Source organism: Chaetodon trifascialis, chromosome 17, assembly GCF_039877785.1.
Source record: "Chaetodon trifascialis isolate fChaTrf1 chromosome 17, fChaTrf1.hap1, whole genome shotgun sequence".
Lineage (NCBI taxonomy): Eukaryota > Metazoa > Chordata > Actinopteri > Chaetodontiformes > Chaetodontidae > Chaetodon > Chaetodon trifascialis.
The window spans coordinates 4048335-4069569 of record NC_092072.1 but is presented as its reverse complement, the minus strand read 5'-3'; the positions used below and the strand labels follow the sequence as shown (position 1 = coordinate 4069569).

Genomic DNA, 21235 nt, shown 5'->3' with positions numbered 1-21235 from the left:
ATTCATATTTCTTGTTACAATCCACTCAAAAAACACTAACTGTTATTTATGGATGTATTCGGCTGTTTGATACCTTCAGGCTGCTTTTTGTCAGGTGTGGCTCTCCGTACACGCTGACATTTGTGCAGAAATTACATCCACTTTTGGCTTTCAACCCCTTACGCTAGTTGTGAGCAGAGCTGCTATTAAACGGGGCATCGGGCCACTTGACGTCCTTCCCAGCGAGCCGCCTGAGACTCAGCGTTGAGTAGCTATGAAAGGAAGCAGTCATGAGGAGATGAAAAGATAGATGGGTGGAGGTAAGAAGGAGAGAGAGATGAGGTCTCCCAAAGAGACCACTGGGAGGGGTGATGATGAGATGCAAGCAGCAGAGAGAAGCTGAAAGACTTGAAAGAGGTGGAGCGGTGGAGGCTGGGAGGGAAACTCCCTCCTGGGTCTGAACACCCGTTGCCCTCTGCTGCGTACATGGGATCCAGGCTCGCTGCAGCTCAGCTCTGCCTGCAGATGCTCTCTCACTGCCAACAGGCGCCGAGGCTGTGGACCAGAGATCTGAAGGCTGAAGGAGAAGAAACCTCTCGCCTCGCTCAAGGATTACAATCAGGAAACAATTTCCTGGAGTTATTGCTCTTATAAAATGGATTAAGAAAGACATCTGGAGCCCCAGAGACGTGTGGGTGGGAAGAAGCCATGAATGGATGAATAAGTACTGAGGGATGAGTGGATAAAAGTTTCCAGCAGCGATTGCTCCACAGCAGACGATCCTCATGAGGCCGAACTCGCTCGCAGGTGTGAACTTTAGTTCCTGGTGAGGCCAACGAGGACCGGCAGCAGACCTGATGACACGGCTCTCAAATTTCACTGCAATCTCTGCGGCACCTGCTCATCACTGAAATTGCTTTCCATCCTCCGAGTTTACAGCTTCAAAGCACAGAGCGATCTTCCACAGAGGCATTGTTTGTCTATATTCAAAACACATCGCAAGCTTGTAATTATGCCCTCACTCTCATTATCTCTGTTTCTTCTGCTGCACGACTAAGAGGTGAGGGAGAAGTGGATCAGAGGGTGAGGAGGCTTTTTTTCTTCTTCTTCAAGATTAGAGAAGGTGGACGAGGGAGAGAGGAAGGCAAAGGGGGAGGGAGAGATAAACAGAGGCAGTTTAAGGCGGTAAACACGTCCCGTCCAGAGGCAGCTCTCCTCTAAACACATCAGGCATAAATCAGCACTGCGTTTCTCTGCGGCAACTCTGAAACAGAGGACAAACAGTCCGGGGACAAGCTGGACAGAGTGGAAAACACTGTCAGTCTGGAGACACGAACCCTGTGCAGCTCATCATTAGTGGGAGTAAAACTCTTGATTTCCCAGCAGAGAAGAAGAAACAAGAAACCGAACCATGGACCTGGACGTGTCCCACAGCTGCTCTTGTCTTTGCAGCAAGATGAAGCACGTGAGCGAGAGCAGCAGTGGCGTCTTCCAGCAGCAGACCAGATCCACCTCCAGACCCCACCGGCCTCTCCTCCACCCCAGGACCCTGCTCCTCCTGCCCCTGCTGCTCCTGCTCTTTCTGTCCCTGTGGAGCCAGCAGGCCGAGGCCGTGGTCCACTCCAGCTTCAGGCGGCTCAGCGGCCGCGAGAAGAAGGAGATGCAGAAGGAGATCTTGTCCATTTTGGGTCTGCCGGGGAGACCCAGACCCCATCCGCCGCTGCGACCGCCGTCCTCTGCACCGCTCTTCATGCTGGACCTGTACCACGCCATGTCGGCCGACGGGGATGACGAGGGCAATGAAATTATTGTGAACGGACCTGGCATGGGGAAGTTTGGTGGGGCGGAAAGGTTGGCTCAGGTCAACCATGCAGCCCCCCCGACCCTCAGCACACACACGCCGCCGCTGGGCACGGTGGTCAGCGAGGCCGACACGGTGATGAGCTTCGTCAACCTGGGTGAGTAAACCGGCCCACGACAACAGGTATTTAACACCAGCCAATGGGTGGGTGAACCCTGGGGAGAGACATGCTGAGGCAGACAGGAAGTGATGCAGGTTGCATTCGTGGTGTGTTTGGATGAAGGAAAACTGAGCACGAGCAGAAAGCAATCACATCAGAGAAAGAAACGACTGAAACCAAAAAATCAAGAACTAAGTCAGCTCAGTCCTGCAGACTGTCGACTGGTCCGGTGTTTAACACAGCGTGGAAATAAGGAGCAAAGATATCACCAAAATAAAAGCATGCAGAGATGTCACACAATACTATGTTAAAGTCATAGTTTGACATTTTCTGAGAGTTACATGAAAAGATTGAAAGCACTCATATCTGTACATTACGCATGCAGCTGGAGCCAGCAGCTGGTTAACTTAGCTTAGCATAAAGACTGGAAACAGAGGGAAACAACGAGCCTGACTTTGCAGAAGCATCCACTGACCAACACCTCTAAAGCTCACTGATTGACACATTATATCTGTAGAAAAGCCCCACATGGAACCACACATTTCTGTTTCTGTGCAGATTAAACAAACCAGAATGATGTTAATTAATGAGCTTCAGCGATGCTAACTTTACATTTTAAAGAGCCAGGCTAGCTGCTTCCAGTCTTTGTGCTAAGCTAAGATAACCAGCTTTATACTTGAGGGACAGACATGAGCGTGGTATCAATCTTCTCGTCTCTCTTTTGTCAAATGAAATATTCAAACTATCCTTTCTCTTTAAATAGAGAACATTTTCTATCATCAGTTTGGATCGACAGAGCAGTTTTTGACTTTGTGGTTTGGCTACAAAATGTGAAATGACATTGCGTGAACTTCATGACGCTGACAGCGAAACGTTTGCTGCACAAATTTCCATAAACTTTCACCCCCGCAGAGAGAATTAAAACCAGTGTCAGTACGGCTGAACTATATTGGTAAGTTTCCATTTCAGAGCAGCATTCCTGAATCCACCAGCCTCGCTGCGCTCAGCCAAACGAGGCCGAGCATCATTCCAGCTCTGAGACCATCTGTGAGGACTGATGGAGGACAAAAAGTATTGAACAGTGTAGATCTGCTCATCATCTTATTTTCTGTGAGGTTTCTGTCTGTTCACCGGTCGAACGGAAAGAGAGAAACACAATTTAAAGGAATAAAATGTAAAGTAACAGCACGATGGGCTCAAACACGAAACATCCCATAACCATGTTTATCAAATGAGAGAAACTGATTCTCTAAAGTTGATTAAATTCAGTTCATACATCCAAATACATTCAGAGCTGAAACGATGAGTCGATTCGTCCATCAATAGGAATGAGTCCCTCCTATTTTGATAATTGTTTACATAAATTCTCCACTTTTCTCTCACATATGAAAGTGATTTTAATATCTTTGGGCTTTGCTTGACAAGCTGTTGGAAGCTTCTGGAACCTCGTGATTGATGAATCAGGAAAGCAAACCGCGGCGTCAGTGATAATGAAAATAATGATTTCCCTAAATATGCTGTATATGAGACACTGTTAAACATCAGCACCCAGATCCTGAGCGAGTGTTTGTGCTCCCGTCCAAACCACCCAGCAGCCTGACTGATGCCTATCTGTCAAAGCTTAAGACTTAAACATCCTCTCCTGATTGGCTTCCTTCCTCCTGCTCCTCTGGGACGGGACGGTGACCTGCACCCAGTTCGCCGTGGGAAACATGGTCCCCTCCTCGTCCTGCTCTGCTCTGCTCTGCTCTGCTCTGCTCGGGGTCTTTAATGAACTCCCATCAAATGAAAGGTTTCCTTTTCAGCTCTGTTTTGGAGAAGAAAATGCACCCTTAAATTTCTCAGTCAACGCTGCGAAAGGAGCAGCAATTTATCCTCCAAACCACCACAGTTTTGTAAACAAAGGTGACCAAAAGTGACTTTAATAGTGACCCGCAGGGCATGTTTCCATTCAGATGGTGGAGCTTTAATTCTGTGAACATCATCAAACCTGCACAAAACGAAGCTGAGCGCACCGCACAGACCTGAAGGACGGGAAGGAAACCCAGCAGGAGTAACTGCAGGCTAACTGTATTTTCATGTGATCATCCAGCATGTTGTAGCTTTCTTAATGGCGCCTCCTCATGAGCTTCTTTCCCTGAAGCTCTGTCACTGGATCCACTGCAGATACGATATATTTAGTTTCTATTTCTATGACTAATCTAATCAGTGTGTGTAGTTCATGTAAGTTGAATCAAACAGGCATGGGTGTGTGTTCCTACGCATATGTAATGGGAAGACACAGCTGGTTAGAATTAAAGGCCCCACTGACACACACTGAAAAAAAAAGCCAACGGTCCGAAGCGAGATGAAAATACTGCTGTGGAGGGAGCGACTCTAAAAATACCAGGCAGGGCTGCAATTAGTGGTGTGTGTGCTGAGCAGCTGCTGCGGTTCAGGGCACTAAGTGTCTCTAATTACTGCAGTGTGTGTGTGTGTGTGTGTGTGTGTGTGTGTGTGTGTGTGTGTGTGTGTGTGTGTGTGTGTGTGTGTGTGTGTGTGTGTGTGTGTGTGTGTGTGTGTGTGTGTGTGTGTGTGTGCTGATGTGAGCACGCCCAACACACACACACACTCTGCTGGTGTTTCGGTGTCATGTTTGGATTTGATGGAGCTTTCATTTACAGATGGCTCTTCGGCAGCTCGTCCACACGGGGACGTCTTTCAGCCGCTTCTCCGATCATTCACACCTTCTGCTGATGTTCTGTTGAGCAAGGCACCGTCGTCCTGCTCAGCCTGAGTCTGAGGGAAGATGCTGGAGAAAAAGAGCGAACATAAACCTCCTCTGAGTAAATAAACTGCAGAACTGGCACAAAGTAAAAGCAGTGAGAGAAAAATCCAAACGTATTTATTTATTTTCCAGGGTGGAAGTTTCAGAATAACGTCAAAAGTTTCATCTAAATACAAACATTCCCAGTTTGTGTCCACGATGGTAAAACTGTGGCTGAATGTAACTAAGTACGTTTACTCACCACTTTTCTCTCCATTTTCACCCGTCCATTTTAGCTCCCTCCTCCTGCACAGCCTGGGCTGCTCTGATTGGTCAGTTCACACAATGTTCCCTGTCAGCACTGCCAGATGTGTTAGCTTCCAGCTCGCTGCACATCTATCAAGAATATCACCAAAATAACCATTTCTAAAATAAAAACTTCACCTCCTCACATGTTCAGACACAGATCTGATCCATATTAGCCTCACTGCCTCTTTGCAGGGGCAAAGCTAGCTAGCTGCAGCGTGCTAATCAAAGTAACACAACGTTGCCAAGTTAATAAATTGCTTTAGTTCGACCATTTCCTTTTCACACACAGCTTCTATATGTCGTCACACATTTACATAAAGCAGCAACACAAACACACTAGCGAGCATGCTGGAGCAGAACGGGCTTTGCGTAACAAAAAAGCTAGCTGAGCTAACACTGCAGTAAACACACAAAAAAAGCATCAAACCTGCTGCTCTGTTTATTCAGTCGGCTTCAAGTGAAGCTCAGCGTTCAGTTCCTCAGTGTTAAACATTCGTCCAACATCACCCATCTGCAGAGGACGCACAGCTAGCGCCAAGCTAACAGGCTAACCAGCAAAATAAACTGTAAAACAACAAAATATTGTAGTTTTTACTCAACATTCTGATGCAGTTTCACTGATTAAACTACATAACAATATTTGAAGCTGTTAAAATTTGCTTTTCCTTGAACAACAACAGTAAAATCCTGTTTGTACCTATTGATATTTATTAAGCATCTCTAATAAAGATGAGGAATTTAACACTCTGCATAAGGAACAGTTTCACTTTTGACACTTTAATCGGAATTATTCGGAATTTCCCCTCGAGGGACGAATAAAGGAATATTGAATTGAATTGAATTGAATTGAATTGAATTGAATTGAATTGAATTGAATTGAATTGAATTGAATTGAATTAATCTGTGATTCTTTGTTTTGCTTCGGTAAATTGTTTAATGTAGTATTTGTCTTGGAGTATTTGTACACACTTGGTCGTTTTACTGAAGGACTGGTTGGCTCTTCCACCACTCTTCTTCTCCTCCCTCTGTGGGACCTCAGCCCCTCCACACCTCCATACTGCTGCTCTTCATCACTTTCCTCACTCTTCATCGTTGCATCAACACATTTTCCTCTCACATCTGTTTAAAGTAAAACTTTGATTCCTCTCAAAACTCTTCTTCCAACACATCAGACTCTCTGACAGACATTTATGACCTGAATTTACTTTGAACCTTATCCTGATTTTTTGTCTTTCATTCCGAAGAGTTGATTTAAAGTCAGTGTTCACGCTGTTACTATTGGCTGTCTTTACTTCTTTTATGATATTTTTTAAATCTAGCTTTAAAGTAGGGCATCACTAACAGTTATTTCCATTATCAAATAATCTGCTGATTATTTCCTAAAGTAATCAATTGTTTATAAAAAAAATGCCAGAAATTTGTGGAAAATGACAACTATAATTTCCCAGAGGCCACAGCATGATCTTTGAGTTTCTTGTTCTATCCACAAATTACTAAAAAAAATCCATCCCCCCCCCTCCCCCAGTGGAGCAGGAGCGCGACCTCCTGCAGCCTCGTCCGTACTGGAAGGAGTTCCGTTTCGATCTGACGCCCCTCCCTCAGGGGGAGACGGTGACGGCGGCAGAGTTTCGGATCTATAAGACCCTGACGATGGGCCAGAGGGCCAACCGGACGCTGCACATCTCCGTCTACGAGATCCAGCGAGAGAACAGACACAGGTTAAATGCTGCTCACCTGTTGCTTTCACCTGCAGTTCACCTGCTACTTTCACCTGCTGTTTTCACCTGGAGCTCACTTGCAGCTCACTTGCAGCTCACCTGCTGCTTTCACCTGCTGCTCACCTGCTACTTTCACCTGCTGTTTTCACCTGGAGCTCACCTGCAGCTCACCTGCTGCTTTCACCTGCTGTTTTCACCTGGAGCTCACCTGCAGCTCACCTGCTGCTTTCACCTGCTGTTTTCACCTGGAGCTCACCTGCAGCTCACCTGCTGCTTTCACCTGCTGTTTTCACCTGGAGCTCACCTGCAGCTCACCTGCTGCTCACCTGCTGCTTTCACCTGCAGCTCACCTGCAGCTCACCTGCAGCTCACCTGCTGCTCACCTGCAGCTCACCTGCAGCTCACCTGCAGCTCATGGTGCAACGCGAACAGTTTATTACTGTAGTCACTGGAAGTTTTACCTGAACTTTGCATTCAACTGTTACTCTCACTTTTTGAGTACTTAGTGTTAAATTATTACTGATTTGAGACTTTTGACAAAAGTACTGAGATAACAAGCAAACCGTCATCCTGCCGTTGATCTCACCGGAGCTTTGATCATCAGATTCAAAAAACTAAAAGAGATCAAAGAGTTTTTAGGTTTAGTCTTGTTGGTTGTTGGTTTCAGATGTCTTAAGTTTTGCAGAAAAAAAAATTCTTTTTTTTTTTTTTTTAATTTCAATGATTTAGTCTTGCATTTGCATGACGTTTGGAGACTACAGAGGCAGCTCAGTGATGCCTGTTAAATACCTGCATACCTCAGCTCATAACGCAGGTTTGTGTCAAAATTTTCATTTAAGAAACTCATCATTGCGGTTATTTGATGAGTAAACCAGAGCCAAGCTTTGACTCTGAAAGGCTGTAACATCCTGTCCAATGTTCATTTCAGCAAATATTCATCAGCATCACTTTAAACACGTCTCAGGTGTGTCCTCACCTTTGTGTCTGCAGCCGTCGAGGGTTTTCTCTTTAATTACTGTAAGAAATGTGATGAATTGTTTTCATTCAGAAGTTTTTAGACTTGAGTTGTTCTGTGTTTCGCTCAGAGAGCCAGAGCTGGTGCTGCTGGACATGCAGTCGGTGCCTGCAGGACAGGAGGGCTGGCTGGCCTTCGACGTCACCACGGCCTCCAACCACTGGCTCCTCCACCCCCGCAGCAACCTGGGCATACGCCTCTACGTGGAGACAGAGGAGGGTGGGTGCACTGCAGAGCCTCCATCTTTTAATAATGGACTAACTGGACGATTCATTCTGAACTTCAGTGATATTAATTTAAATTTCCGCCTCCTCTCTCAGACCGCTCCCTGTCCGCAGGCTGGATTGGGCTGGTGGGACGCAGGGGCCCCCGCTCCAAACAGCCCTTCATGGTGACCTTCTTCAGGGAGAGTCAGGTCCCGTGTCGGCCGCCACGAGCCGTCAAACCGCATCCCCGCAAGAAGAAACCCAAATACGACCTCCCGGTCCCCAGCATCCACAGTTAGTTCCAGACGCCCTCAGGGGGCTTGACTGGGTTTTAAATGTGTTTATTAAGATAAAAGAAACTCATATCATAAAACCTTAAACACTGAGAAACTAGTCTGGTGGATTTATTCGTGTCTCTGTCACTTCACTTTGATCTTACTGAGTGTTTTTCCTCTGATCAGATCGGAGTCCGGCCAACAGCGGAGGTCAGCCCTGTAAGAAACACGAGCTCTACGTCAGCTTCAGTGATCTGGGCTGGAAGGTCAGCTCACACTTCAGCTGCTCTCATTCTCCATTCACACTGTCAGGCTGTCATCAGGGACACGTGGTCTGCATCACAACGTGGTCTGTTTATTTCCACTTTCCATCCTGTGATGGACACACATGGGCTATACACTTACCCAGAATCCTTTGGGGTAATCTGGGCTCTAATTAATGAAATGTTCTTAAATGTAACATAATTCAGTTTTAGCTTTAAAATGCATATTTTGTAAATTATATGTTAGAAATCTTTAATATCTTCTTTGTTAAACATGTTTAATGAACGACAGTCTAACCATCAGCACAATGTAACTCAAGTACTGTCCTTAAATTGTACTACATAACTTGAGTATTTACATTTTCTGCTCCGTCATACTGTTGCACCTCCTCCATCACATTATTGATTACACACATTAAGTATTGAACTTTTCCCTCCACTTGTTATTTGTCAGCTTTAGTTACTTTACCGATTTTGAATATTAATACAAATCAACTAATAAATGATGATTTATTGTTATAGACTCAGCTCCAGCACGATGTACATCAATCCATCACATTAACATAAATGTGTATTTCTTCCGATGAAGCGTTGTTCATCATGGCTGATGGTTCAGTCACTTCAACACATCAGAGGATGTTTGTTCTCCTGTTTCTGTGCTGCAGGTCGAATCTAACCAGCTTCGTAGGACTGAACGTCGTTTATTGAAATAGTCAAACTGAAGGATGTTTATTTCTAACACGGCAGCAGTTTGATCTTATTGGTTGTTGCAGTTTTGACATGTTTCTGATGGTTTTCCTCCCGTGGCTCTGATCAGGACTGGGTTCTGGCCCCCACTGGATACTCAGCATACTACTGTGACGGGGAGTGTTTTTATCCTCTGGGCTCCTGCATGAACGCCACCAACCACGCCCTCATCCAGCAAGTGGTCAGTACAGAGATGTCACGCACACACACGCACATAAATACACACCACATACTGTTGTCTGTGTGTGAAGTACACAGTCCAGTTATTTCTTTACCTCCGTGATCATTTCAGGGATATTTGCTTCTTCCAGTTGAGATTTTGACATTTGAAATGTTCAAATATTAAACTGACAGCGGTGCTCAGCGTGAGTGATGGACTGTATCAAGTACATTTACTCAAGTAGACACTTCAGGTACTTGTACTTCACTTCAGCATTTCCATTTCGTGCTACTTTAAACTTCAACTCCACATTTTAGAGGGAAATGTTTCACTTTTTACTCCACAACGTTTATCAGACAGTGAAGTTACTGCTGACCCTTCAGATTTTAAAACAGCACATTGTTCAAGAGTTTACCTCCAAATTCTCATTTTAAAAAACTGTTCAGAGGTCAAATTATCCAATATTTCATATATCTGTCACACGGCAGACATTTTCCTGCACAATGAGTACTTTTACTTTTGCTCCTTTGAGTACTCTTTGCTGATAATACTTACTTTACCTAAGAAGGATTTTGCACATGAAGATAAACGTCACTTTACCTCTTCAGAGGACAGCGAGCTTCTTTCCTCTGGTTTTTAAGCGCTGTTGATCGTTTCTTCCTGGAAATAAACACAGTGCATCCTGTGTTGTTGCCGGGTGTAAGCTCGCTGCTCAGTGTCAGATAAAGGCTTCGTTTCGTGCCTGATGTGTGAGTATTAACTGTATTTCGCTGTTAATTCACAGGTCCACCTCCTGAAGCCTGACGAGGTTCCTAAAGCATGCTGCGCCCCCACCAAGCTGAGCCCCATCTCCGTCCTCTTCTACGACGACAACAACAACGTTATCCTCAAGAAACACCGGAACATGGTGGTGAAGACCTGCGGGTGTCTATGAGGATAAAGGATCCTCTGAAGAGTCCAAAACTGTTCACATGGATGATTTTTCCACACGTGAGGCCTCATTAGACACATCTTTGTCTGTCGTGTTTCAGGGCTGATTTAGGATCAGCAACTGAATCGACATCAATCGTCCAAATTGAGTTTACTGATTCCAAATCAGCGCTCAGAGGCTTTAAACAGGTTTTCTCACAGTGTTTTCTGGGTCTTTATGTCCAAATTGTCCGCTGGTCCTCGTCTCTCAGCAGCTGCAGGTTATTCTGAATCGACCTTTGACCTGATCTTTACTCTTTTCTGTAAGTATAGATCTTATTTTCTGACTTTTTCAGAGTACAAATGTTATTTTAACACATCGTCTTTTACACAGAGGACTTCATTTTGAGTGGTCACGGACAGCTTTGAATGGCAGATGATATGAGACGGCTAACGAGCCGTCAGTGATGCCTGCTTGTTTTTCTAAAGAATGAAATGTAATGACAGCGTCTCTATTGTCTGTCTGTATGAAGAGAAAATGTCAAACTGTATTAAACACTTTACACCTCTTATGGTCACAGTATAAAAATGACTGAAGAAAACTCGTAACTCAGTGTAAATAATCAAGTTTCATTTCGTCAGTGAATCATAATCCACTAATAAAAACTGAGAGTTTGGATTTCTCTTTGGTTTAATTCTGGTGTCGCCTTAATGATTTCCAAAGTTAATTAATAGATCAACTATTTAGATAATTCATGAATTGTTTATTTTTCCCCGTTATTCTAAAGAGCAAACGCTTCCTTGATCGATCAGGACAACACGCGTTGGCTGCAGCCCTGTAATGAAATTTCAGAGGACGTCACACAGAATCAGTGGAGAGGAGCGGTCACATTAAATACATTGTTCAATTTATTGAAAAGGGTAAAAAAAAAAGTACAGTGAAAGCAAATTAGTTGCCTGCTAGTGAATATATGAAGGAGCAGAAAGAAGAGGGATGAACTCATTTTGGCAGTTAGCAAACAATCGTCTTGAATTTCTTCCATCAGTGAAGAAACAGCTGAAGCATAAATGAGATTACGTTAGTTAAAACAATGTTAGCATTTGGTTTCCAGAACAGATCTCGTCCCGTTTTAACTGACGACTAAGATGATGTTATTGCCAAGATTACGTGGAGACATGAAAGCGAGGAGGAGTCGAGGGAATGGAGGGAAATAAATGTGCTGTGAGACTGTGGCGTGGCGTGAGGTACTGTTTGAGGTGTGGACACCTGTGGAGCAGCAGGGCCGCAGAGTCTGTCTCACACAAACAAAACTACTTTCAGGAAGTAATATCCTGCATTTTACTGCATTTACGTTCAACAACCAGAAATTCTGAAGTTACACAAACAGGTTTTAGTCATTTCACATGAAAACTGTCGGCTCAAGTGGAAATAAAAGGACTGCGGTTACACAGTTTTAACCCGACAGCAGAGCCCGGCCTTGGCGGGTGAGTGATGCGACCTCCAGCGGGGGCCTGTGCCATCTACTCCTCTGGACGACACAGTGTTTAACCAGTACAACCAGCTGTTAGCTCGCCACACGTTAAAAAAAAAAAAGCCTTCCCATTGTGCCCCCACCCCCCCCGTCAGGAGTCAGAAGGTGAATTTATTCAGTGTTAGCAGGCAATCTTTCCGGGCCCCTCCCCATTTGAAATAGCAAGGTAGTATTAGGTAATAAATATAAAATGGGGTGCTGGTGTACTTCTGCCCCGTCATGACTGTTTTCTCTTCCCCACACACACATGCACACACACACGCGCACACACACGCGCACACACACACACGCACGCACATCCACCCCCTCCCTCCATCCCAACCCGTTGTCCGTGAATACTGACGGGTCCCAGTGTTCGTCATCAGCATCCTTCATGCGCCGTGATTCAATGTTTAGTCCGTGGTCATTGTGTATCTGTAAGCAGCAGGTTGTTGGTTTTTTTTCAGTATTCATGGTAAAAGCAGGGAAATATTAACAGTGAACAAGCCAGTTAAAAAAAAAACCTCTGTGAGGTTTTCAGAGCAGTGCAGGCGGTCTTACCCGGGTTCATGTCCAGTCCAGTCAGCAGGTCTTTATGCCTGAACGTCCGCCAGCTCAGGGGGCATCGGGGACTTTGGGTGTTTGCTCTCAAAATGCTGCTTGAAGGTCTTGGGGTCCGGCATCTGTGTCTGAAACAAAAGAAAAAAAAGCATCGAGGTGTCAGATTATTTGATCTTGTGGTCACAGACTGGACATATCAGAACTAGTTTGCTAATTAATCTTGCTTTTGAATATCATGTTTTTTTTTTTTATATCCTTTGACATTTTATAGACAATCAATCAAGGAAACTCTCAGATAGTGAAAATAACAACTAATGTCAGCCCACAGCCTCTAACTGAAGTGTCAAATTGGTGTTTTCTACTGTGATTTGATATAGACTTTCATAAGTCATTTTAGTAGATATCAAACTGCTCGATAGTGTAGCGCAGGTCAGGATTTAATACCTGCAGACCAGTCAGGACAAATCTGCACTACTCAACCCGCACGCATCCATCAACAACTCAAACACGACCTGCAAACCAACGACTTTATACTAGCACAAATGTCAGGACTGAGCGGCATAGCGCTCTCCAAGGTGCTGATGCTGCTGCCGGGGAGCTGTCCAGAGGGGACAGACCTGAGCTAAATCAACAGATCAATCGTCCCAGACAGCGTGCTTCACCTATGAATGACCACAAGTCAAGAAAGCCTTCATTAAAGACATGAACGCTGTCTCAACGTCACATTTTCACAAACATCCAAACTCACTGCTGCCTTTTAGTTTAACAGTCTACAGCGAACACGACTCATCGCTGCTTACTGAAGCAGGAGTTTACTACACCTGTTCAAACAGCACACCTGATCCTTACAGAAGAACCACAGACACAAAAGGTGAAAATGACAAACAAAAAACATATGTATGATGAGGCAGAGTTGTGGTACCAAAACCTGATATTTAATGCACTGTGGGTCTAAACTGATTGAAGACCTTTGTATTGATTAGCTCTGACTTCACTGGTTCTTTTGTCTGTACTAACCCCAACCCTAACTGACTGGGAGGAATTTATTATCACACTGCCGCATCTCTGCTCTCTGTGTCAGGGCTAATAGCTCCGACAAACGACAATCATAACTGTAAATGCAATAAAATTTGCACAAGTAAAAAGCCAAAACTATCAATACACCTCTTCAACAAGCATAAACATGTGGAAAAACAATATCTCAGTCTGCTCAGTCCACAGTCTCTCATCCACCGCCATTTTTTACCCAAGCACAGCATGCTAACTGGCTAATAGCAAAATGTTGCAAACAAGCTAAAACACAAGTTGTCAGTGTGTTTTCTACCTGATTAGTTTAGTTTGCCAAGTATCTTAAAATCTGGTGAACTCTTGTAAAGTCAGCTGCTGGCTGAGACAAAGCAGGAGGACAGCTGACAGGAGGAGGGACGGATACTGATGTCTGTCTTCATTCTTTCTAAACGTCACACAGTAGTTTTTAGTCAGGAACACCATTTATTGTGCTGATATTTTAGATTTGTTTCCAGCGAGATATTATAGAGTTTATATCTCGACGTTGTTGTCGTCGTTACTAGAATTCAATATTTTCATGCTGTTTATGTCTTTAAATTTGTTGAAGTGTAGCAAACAGTGATGTAATATTAAACAAAAATGGAAAACAATCAAACTAATCACACACACCTGACAGCAGTCACATGATTGAAGACTTGGAGAATACAGTGAGTATTGTGCTTTTTTCTAGTGAGGAGGGAAGCTGAAGCTCAAACACATTTCCCTGTGGAAAAACCTCCAGCCTCTCACTACACCTGCTCAGTACTCAGCTGCAGGTGACCTCTCGCAGCACAGCTGGACTCACCCGGCAGACAGGACAGGTGTGGATCAGCGCGGCCTTCGCTGCAGTCTTCTGGTCGGCGCCCTGGCCTTTCTTCTTCTCGGCTGCCTTCTTGGCGTTCTTCTGCTGGGACTGAATCTTCTGCTGCCCACGAGCCATGGCCCTCAACTTTGACCTGCACAGATAACAAAGCTTTAATGGCCCAAATCATAAACTGCAGCTTTTGTTTGCTCACACGATGAGATATAATAAAGGCTACATCAGAAGGTGGGTGAAAAATAAACAGCAGGTACATTCAGGGTGTGATAAGCTGGTTTGACAAGTCTGATACAACACATTCATACATATGATTAAATAAATGACAACAATTTTAATGTTATTACTGGCAATTTCCTGCAATATTAAAGTAATCTTGTCAAATACTCAGCCTTCGAGGATACAATCTATGGCTAAAATTGCATGGAGACAGCTGTCCCCTGTACTTTCAGTCAGAGGCTGCTTTGTGTAATTTAAGATAAGTCCCTTAGCTCGTCTGGAGGGAAATCATCAACATGACAGTGTCTCAGTGTGCAAAGCGAAGTGACTAAAGAAATGGTTTTCCTGGTTGTGGTGAAGAAGAACTTCAAAAATCTCCACCACACATGTACTAAGGACCAAATAAAAAACTTCTAATGTGTGTCTGACATGGTTTTGGCAGGGAAAACAAGTCTAATCACCACATCTGAATCCTTAAAATGTCATCTGCTCCTCCTCTCTCATTAAAACATCCAGAATAAATGAATGTGCAAATATTTTTCATTTTAACTGCCAAACACAAGATGTCTCATACTTCACTGTATGTGAGCACTGGAGGTTTCACGTTTCTACATCACACCTCTCTACACTGGATATTGAACTGGCTTCCAGACTAAACACATTACAGTGAAGTATTTAGTCCAACACATCTACAGTACATGAACGATAGTCACACAAATATCAGAGATACCTCTTAGTATAACGCTACACAAACAGCACCACAAACTACAGCTACCAAAATGACAGAGTTGAATTGATGCCTCTCTAAAAACAGTTTCAACAAATCTGAATATTATAACCTTCAATAAGAATAGTTTCTCAGAGGACTTTAAACCAGGAGTAGTTTCAGTCAGGTGTGTCTCCTGGCTCAGTTTGCAGGATCATTACAAACAGTTTAGTTGTCTCATATTTAACAATACGTGGGTTATTCGTGACCTCTGCCCTCTTGGATGAGTTTTTATAATACTGCATCATTACTGGTTTTATCTAATCAAAATTGGGCGTTTTTATGATTCATTTTCTGCACAAGCTCATTTGAAGGCAAATTGTTGATCAACTGCCAAAACAACAATAACGTTACGTGAGCTACGTGAGGAAAAACGAGCTAAGATAAAGTTAGCTTTAATGTTATCTTTACACTGAGAGACGTCAGCTTAATCACAAACACAGCTTACTCAGACTGGATACTTGTGAGGCAGCTGATTTACTTCGGTTTCCTTTTCAGTCGTTTATCTCTCGACTTCACAACAGCAGCGACTAACTGACTGTAGTCACCGCGTTAAAACACAGCTAACATCCGCGTTTCCCTTTGAGCCATCAAGCTGCTCTGCCTTATGTGATGTTGATTAACTCTAACGTACCAATTAGTTGCTTACGCTAATCCACGGCCACAAGTCTGACGCCGTTTTGAAATAAAGCTTGCTTTAAATAACCGGTTAAATTGTCGGTGTCGTCCAAACAGGCCTTTCAGCAACCGGCGCCGCCTTGCTAACACTGCTAGCTAAGCTAGCTAGGGAAGCTAAGATTGCATGTGACCGAGTAACGACGCAATTCAAAGCTGCTGTAGAACAAAGAACTCGGTTTACAATACAAATCACTGTTACACCAAAACGAGTTGTGTCTGTTAAAGAGTAAAACTGCTTTTTTTTCTGGCAGATTTACCTTCGAGATTTGACTCTCTCGCTCTTTCGTCGGCGTCTTTTTATGAATGCCAAAGGAAACGTCAAAGAAGGGCTTTAAGCGGCGCTTCAGGTTAAAACCTGCCAAGAAACGAACAGCGCCCCGCCGGCCTGGAGCAGAACTGCAGCTTTACCAGCGCTGATTAAAAACCAGTTTCCTAGTTGTTTCTGGGAATTTTTTCGGCAACTTTGACAGAATTTACATTCTGCAATTGAGGATCTATTATTATTATTATTATTATTATTATTATTATTATTATTATTATTATTATTATTATGTATTTATTTATTTATTTATTTTGCAAAAAGCGGAAATAATTTTCAGACTCAATGCATTGAATTTTTCAACAACAGATAAATACAAAGACAGATTCAGCAGTAAAGGGCCAAAAACTAAACATCTAATCATACATGACATACACTTGGAAAGATTATTGCAAATTCACATAAATATGATGGAATATAAATTAGGTGTGTATTCACACACACACACACACACACACACACACACACACACACACACACAGTATACAAGTATGATTTTTGCCAGAGGGGGTGTTGTAAAGTACTGACCATGCGGGTTGCTCAAACTTCTGCTCCAGGCCCTTTTCCGATTTTGTTATTTTGAAACTGTAAAGATTTAAATAAAAAGTCATCTTGTGTCATCTTTAACTCAAATGAGAACATCTTTTACTCACTGAGCAGTCACAGAAATTTCTACCAAACTTTTGCATACCACTGTAGTTTAATATGAATCAATAGAAACTGACTTTGAAAGAGAAACAGTTCACACAGTTTTAACAGTTTCATCACTTTATTACAGTAAATGAGTCCATATCATACACACACAGAACAGAGACGGACAGGTTTGTGTTTCTTTCTCTCTCTTTCTCTGTTTGTCTCTCCATCACTCCAACACATCAGTGTACCAGGACAGACCGACACCAAGTTAACAGCATTGGAGTAAAACAAATAAATAAAAGTGACACACAAACTTATAGAGATACAGGAGTCTCCCTCAGTTAGAATAACACACACAAGAGGTTTCAGAGAATTTAAAAGCACAAACAAAAGTACAACTTCTGAGATTCAGTTGACTTGAAACTGATTTCTGCATGTGGCCTGACCACAAACACACACAGCTGATCAGAGGCTCCGTCTGCAGTCACAACACAAATGTCACAAAGTTCTGACATCTTGTGATCATTAGCAGCAATTCTGAATGCCAAACAGCACAAAATACAAAATGCCCGTGTCGTGATTTCTAGTCCAGCTAAACAAAAAGATCACTTGAGTCAGACGTCACACTTCCTGTGAAAACGCCAGCGACCTGCAGCCAAGTTGTTTTTTCCTCAATACTGCACAGTACTAATATATTGCCATGTGTCACAACACACAAAGTTCTGCTTCAAAACGAGGACACTCAAAGTGTGGAAGAAAAAGACAGAAAAAACCTTCAGTTCCAGTCTCACCTGCGCCACCTACGGGCAAGAAAATGACAGGACTTAAAGGGGGACTGCAACGATTTTACGCGTGAAAGTCTGTTTGCAGGTTTGAGGAAGCGTGGCTACACGTGGAAAAAAAAAAAAAGTTGGACAAAGTCTTCGTGTCTCCAGAGCGAGCTGCATGAAATCTGATAAAACTGCAACACTGGATGAGGCCTTTTCTTTTTTTAAAGCTGCTGCTTTGGGGTGTTTTTGCTTTTTTTAGTTGTAAATTTATCATTTGAGTGTTTGTTGACGGGCATGTCTCCAGCATTCAGTGATTGTGCGTCCTCCGTCTTCTGGTTACTTTAGCGTGATTGTTTAATTGTAGAATAAAACTTCAGGGGGTTACTGAGACCGAAAGAAAACTGGAAAATGCGAGTCGAAGATGTTGACCCCTAAAATTAGCACGGGGGGACGTGTAGAGCTCCCCCTGGTGGAGAATCTGCAGCCTGTTAAATGTGAGTTTGAGTCACTTCCGTTGAGATGCCTTACAAAAAAAGTTTGATGATAGTAAAATATCCCACATAAATTAAAACAGACGGCTGTTTCAAACATTATGCATTTATTACACTGTGTAGATCCACAGCAGATATGGATGTGAAGGTTGGAGAGAGCACTGTCTCGTAGTCTTGGCCAGGTTCAAGACACTTCTGTCACACGGCTCAAAGAAGCAAACGAGACATTCGTCCTTCAGACTTTAGAGAGCTCACATCATTTTCAGGGGACTGGATTTTCCACAGAGAGCCGACAGAGAGCACTTTGGAAAAGAACCCTGGAGATCATCATTCAACAGTCAGGGGGGACCAAACGGGGGGTGGGGGGGTGGGGAGACAGCTGAGTAACGATGCTCTTAACAGCTACTTTACAATTTTCACTGGACTACGAGACAGAGAAGGAGAGAGAAAGATCATCAACAAACACCAGGAGGAGGCAGATCTTTTTTCCTTTGCAGTATTTACAGTTTGAACTGTGAAAAAAGAAACTTATTTACAAAAAAATGCACAAACTAAGACTGCTTCATCGGCACGATGAGGGAAATCAGATATAAACAACTCTGTAATAAAAAGTAAAAAGAGGAAAATAAAAATCAGTGATATTTACACGTGCGACAAGAGAAGGAGAGAGAGGGAAAAATGGCTTCTGAGGCAGGGGGAGAGGAAAGATCAGCCATGTTTGATTCCTCTCGCAGCTTTTTCCACACCTTTTCATAGCCACAGAAAGTCTGACAGCTCTGAGTGGGACGCACCCCGCTGAGTTAATCAAACAGGCCGGTTGGGCTCTTTACAGCAAAGAAAGCAGAATGTGGCCGGCAGGAACCCGCAGGACTGGAAGAGAGCAGTCCGAGAGCCAAAGAGGAAGCCGGGAGGAAAACGGTGGTGGGAAAGAGGATGAAAAACGCTCTCCGCTCTCCTCGTGTGAAATCAAGGTGAATGTGCCGAGTGTGCTGGGATTCAAAGAGCGTCAGGGCTCATCAGAGCTCGTCACTTGTACGACTTCGATGCTAAAAGAAGCTAGGACGCCGTGTAAAACGTACAAACAGAATTCAGCCGTTTGACGTGTTCATCCAATCATGTGTTCACAAAGTGGTGAACCTCACTCAGCGACTGAGCCTTTCGTAGCCAATCATGATCCTCTCACCTGTTACCAATGAGCCTGTTTACCTGTGGAATGATCCAAACAGGTGTTTTTGGAGCGTTCCACATCTTTCCCAGTCTGTAGCAGATATTTACAAAAACTGTTGAAGCCGATGAGGAAAAACATTAACTATATTGTCTTTGTTTGTTTTCAGTTTTATGTCGAAAGGGATTAACAACTGATCACATTCTGTTTGCTCTTTTTACACAGCGTCCCGACTTTGTTAGAATCGAGGGTATTAAAAAAAAAAAGGTGGAAGATGGCTGCAGTTAAAAACAGCAGGTGGAGGCGTGGTACAATAGTATCAAATATACTATACTACAAACTTTCAAGTGGTCTGCGCTGCTCACTAAAAATCTGTATTGTTGACTGACTAATGCCTAAAACACTGGCTGCAGGTTGGAATATGGTCAGACACACAAACACACACACGTTTGTGCACATTCTGCGACCCCTGACCCTGAACCTGTCCTCACAAAGACAGAAGTCCATGAACGCAGGACGGGCACTCCTCAGCTTGAACTGTTCACACCTTCAGCACTGTTGAAGTCAAACGTCCGTCTGTCCTCTCAGTTATTTTTGTCTCTGACTGTCCATTACATTTAACATCAAGCTTACGCTTTGCTAATGAAGCTCAAACACCATTCGACAGCCCTCTGCGGCTACGACTGACATCCAACTCTCATCCAAAAACAAAGAAATCTACATGAAGCAAACCTCCAGTTTAATGAAGCATTAAACTCCCGTCCCGGCATTCTCACGTTTCTCTGCTGTTTTAAGCGACACGATGACCCACATTCACTCTGCTGTGGTTTCTACAGAGTGTGAAAGCACTTTTCTACACTAACATCAGCTCACAAATCATCCTTGAGCTGAAGGGGGATTCCATCAAAAGTGACTTTTTTAATTCGATAGTATTCACGTTTAATCTGCCAATGTCACCCAGAGCATCTTACAGGTTTTAGAGACACATTTGTAATATTCTCGACTAAAATAAGGAGTCGAAGCTGTCAAAAGCAGCTCGTTGTATTCTGTATGAACATGTCAACAGGCAGAACAGGAAAAAAGACAACAGGAAACAGTAAAGAGGAGCGACCATGGAGCTACATTTACCCTGTTTAAAAACTGTGCCGAGCTTCAAATTAAAACAAATTCAGGCTTTTTAAAGTTACCAAACGTCTGACTTCTCATCACGAGCAGTGAAATCCTCCCACATGGTGACAGCACCATCTTAATAAATAGCTCAATAAGTGTTTATTTCACTTTGGAAAATGGGAAACAATAAAAAACTGTATTTATTTTCTGTTTAATTCAAAGAAGGAGATTTCTGTGAATTTCAGTGGAACACGCCTGTTTCCTCCACAGTAAACTGCTGCTGACACTCACACCTTCCAGCACCGTGAAACCAGTGAAGGCGGCCAGTTTCAGGGCTGTGAAGTCAGATCATTTCTTCAGCTGGAGAGAAATTCTGGAAAGCATTTCTTAAAGAAGCACTGATGTTGTGAAAGCATCAACATTCATGCTTGTTTAATTCAGCTGTCTCAGGGCCTCAAAGCCTTCCCTGCTGTAATAATGCAGGACTGTGGAGTCCACGGCACTGCTGCTCTCTTTAATCCCAACTAGCGGGTAAAACAGAGGAGGAGCAGCGCCCCCTGCAGCCGCCAGTGATGTACTCACAGTTTCACGACTGTGGCTCTAAGTTGCTTGATTTGAAGGCTCGTTTTCTAGCCGAGCATCTCGTCTGCTTTGGCTGAGCGATACGTTCACTTTCACAACTGACATTTCCAGCATTTATAAGGTGACGAAGGAGAGCAGGAGTCCAGGAATATTCCTCTGGATGTTTGACGTAATCACATTTCCAACAAATTAACACATCTGGCCTCCTTTGACAGAAAAAGAGCGTGCGTGTGGATCATGAATAAAAAGGAGCCTAAATGTGCGATTGATCTTAC

General features: G+C 43.5%; 2 protein-coding genes across 3 annotated transcripts; one reads left to right on the top strand and one right to left on the bottom strand.

Annotated features, from left to right (window-relative positions):
- Window positions 1-1309: 1309 nt before the first annotated feature.
- bmp8a (bone morphogenetic protein 8a) lies at window positions 1310-10313 on the top strand. Its single transcript, XM_070984101.1, has 7 exons — window positions 1310-1937; window positions 6521-6713; window positions 7799-7947; window positions 8049-8228; window positions 8396-8475; window positions 9290-9400; window positions 10164-10313. Exons 1-7 carry the CDS (start codon window positions 1391-1393, stop codon window positions 10311-10313), a joined length of 1410 nt encoding a protein of 469 aa, XP_070840202.1. The 5' UTR covers window positions 1310-1390.
- Window positions 10314-11174: 861 nt separating this feature from the next.
- Window positions 11175-16217, bottom strand: LOC139345493 (zinc finger protein 706). Of its 2 annotated transcripts, XM_070984099.1 has the most exons (4): window positions 16145-16217; window positions 14213-14363; window positions 12361-12488; window positions 11175-12234 (listed from the first exon to the last, which is right to left on the bottom strand). In XM_070984099.1, exons 2-3 carry the CDS (start codon window positions 14345-14347, stop codon window positions 12393-12395), a joined length of 231 nt encoding a protein of 76 aa, XP_070840200.1. In that variant the 5' UTR covers window positions 14348-14363; window positions 16145-16217; the 3' UTR covers window positions 11175-12234; window positions 12361-12392. The 2 variants fall into 2 exon arrangements, with proteins under 2 accessions (XP_070840200.1, XP_070840201.1); XM_070984100.1 differs by lacking the exon at window positions 16145-16217.
- Window positions 16218-21235: the final 5018 nt, after the last annotated feature.

What these genes read in the sequence shown, in the direction of transcription:
- LOC139345493 (XM_070984099.1), bottom strand. Translation starts at nt 14,347, where the DNA reads ATGGCTCGTGGGCAGCAGAAGATTCAGTCCCAGCAGAAGAACGCCAAG. An exon ending in ACACCTGTCCTGTCTGCCGG is followed by an intron (nt 12,489 to 14,212) that starts GTGAGTCCAGCT and finishes CTTTTGTTTCAG; the next exon opens with ACACAGATGCCGGACCCCAA.
- bmp8a (XM_070984101.1), top strand. Translation starts at nt 1,391, where the DNA reads ATGGACCTGGACGTGTCCCACAGCTGCTCTTGTCTTTGCAGCAAGATG. An exon ending in GATGAGCTTCGTCAACCTGG is followed by an intron (nt 1,938 to 6,520) that starts GTGAGTAAACCG and finishes CCCCTCCCCCAG; the next exon opens with TGGAGCAGGAGCGCGACCTC. An exon ending in ACGCCCTCATCCAGCAAGTG is followed by an intron (nt 9,401 to 10,163) that starts GTCAGTACAGAG and finishes GTTAATTCACAG; the next exon opens with GTCCACCTCCTGAAGCCTGA.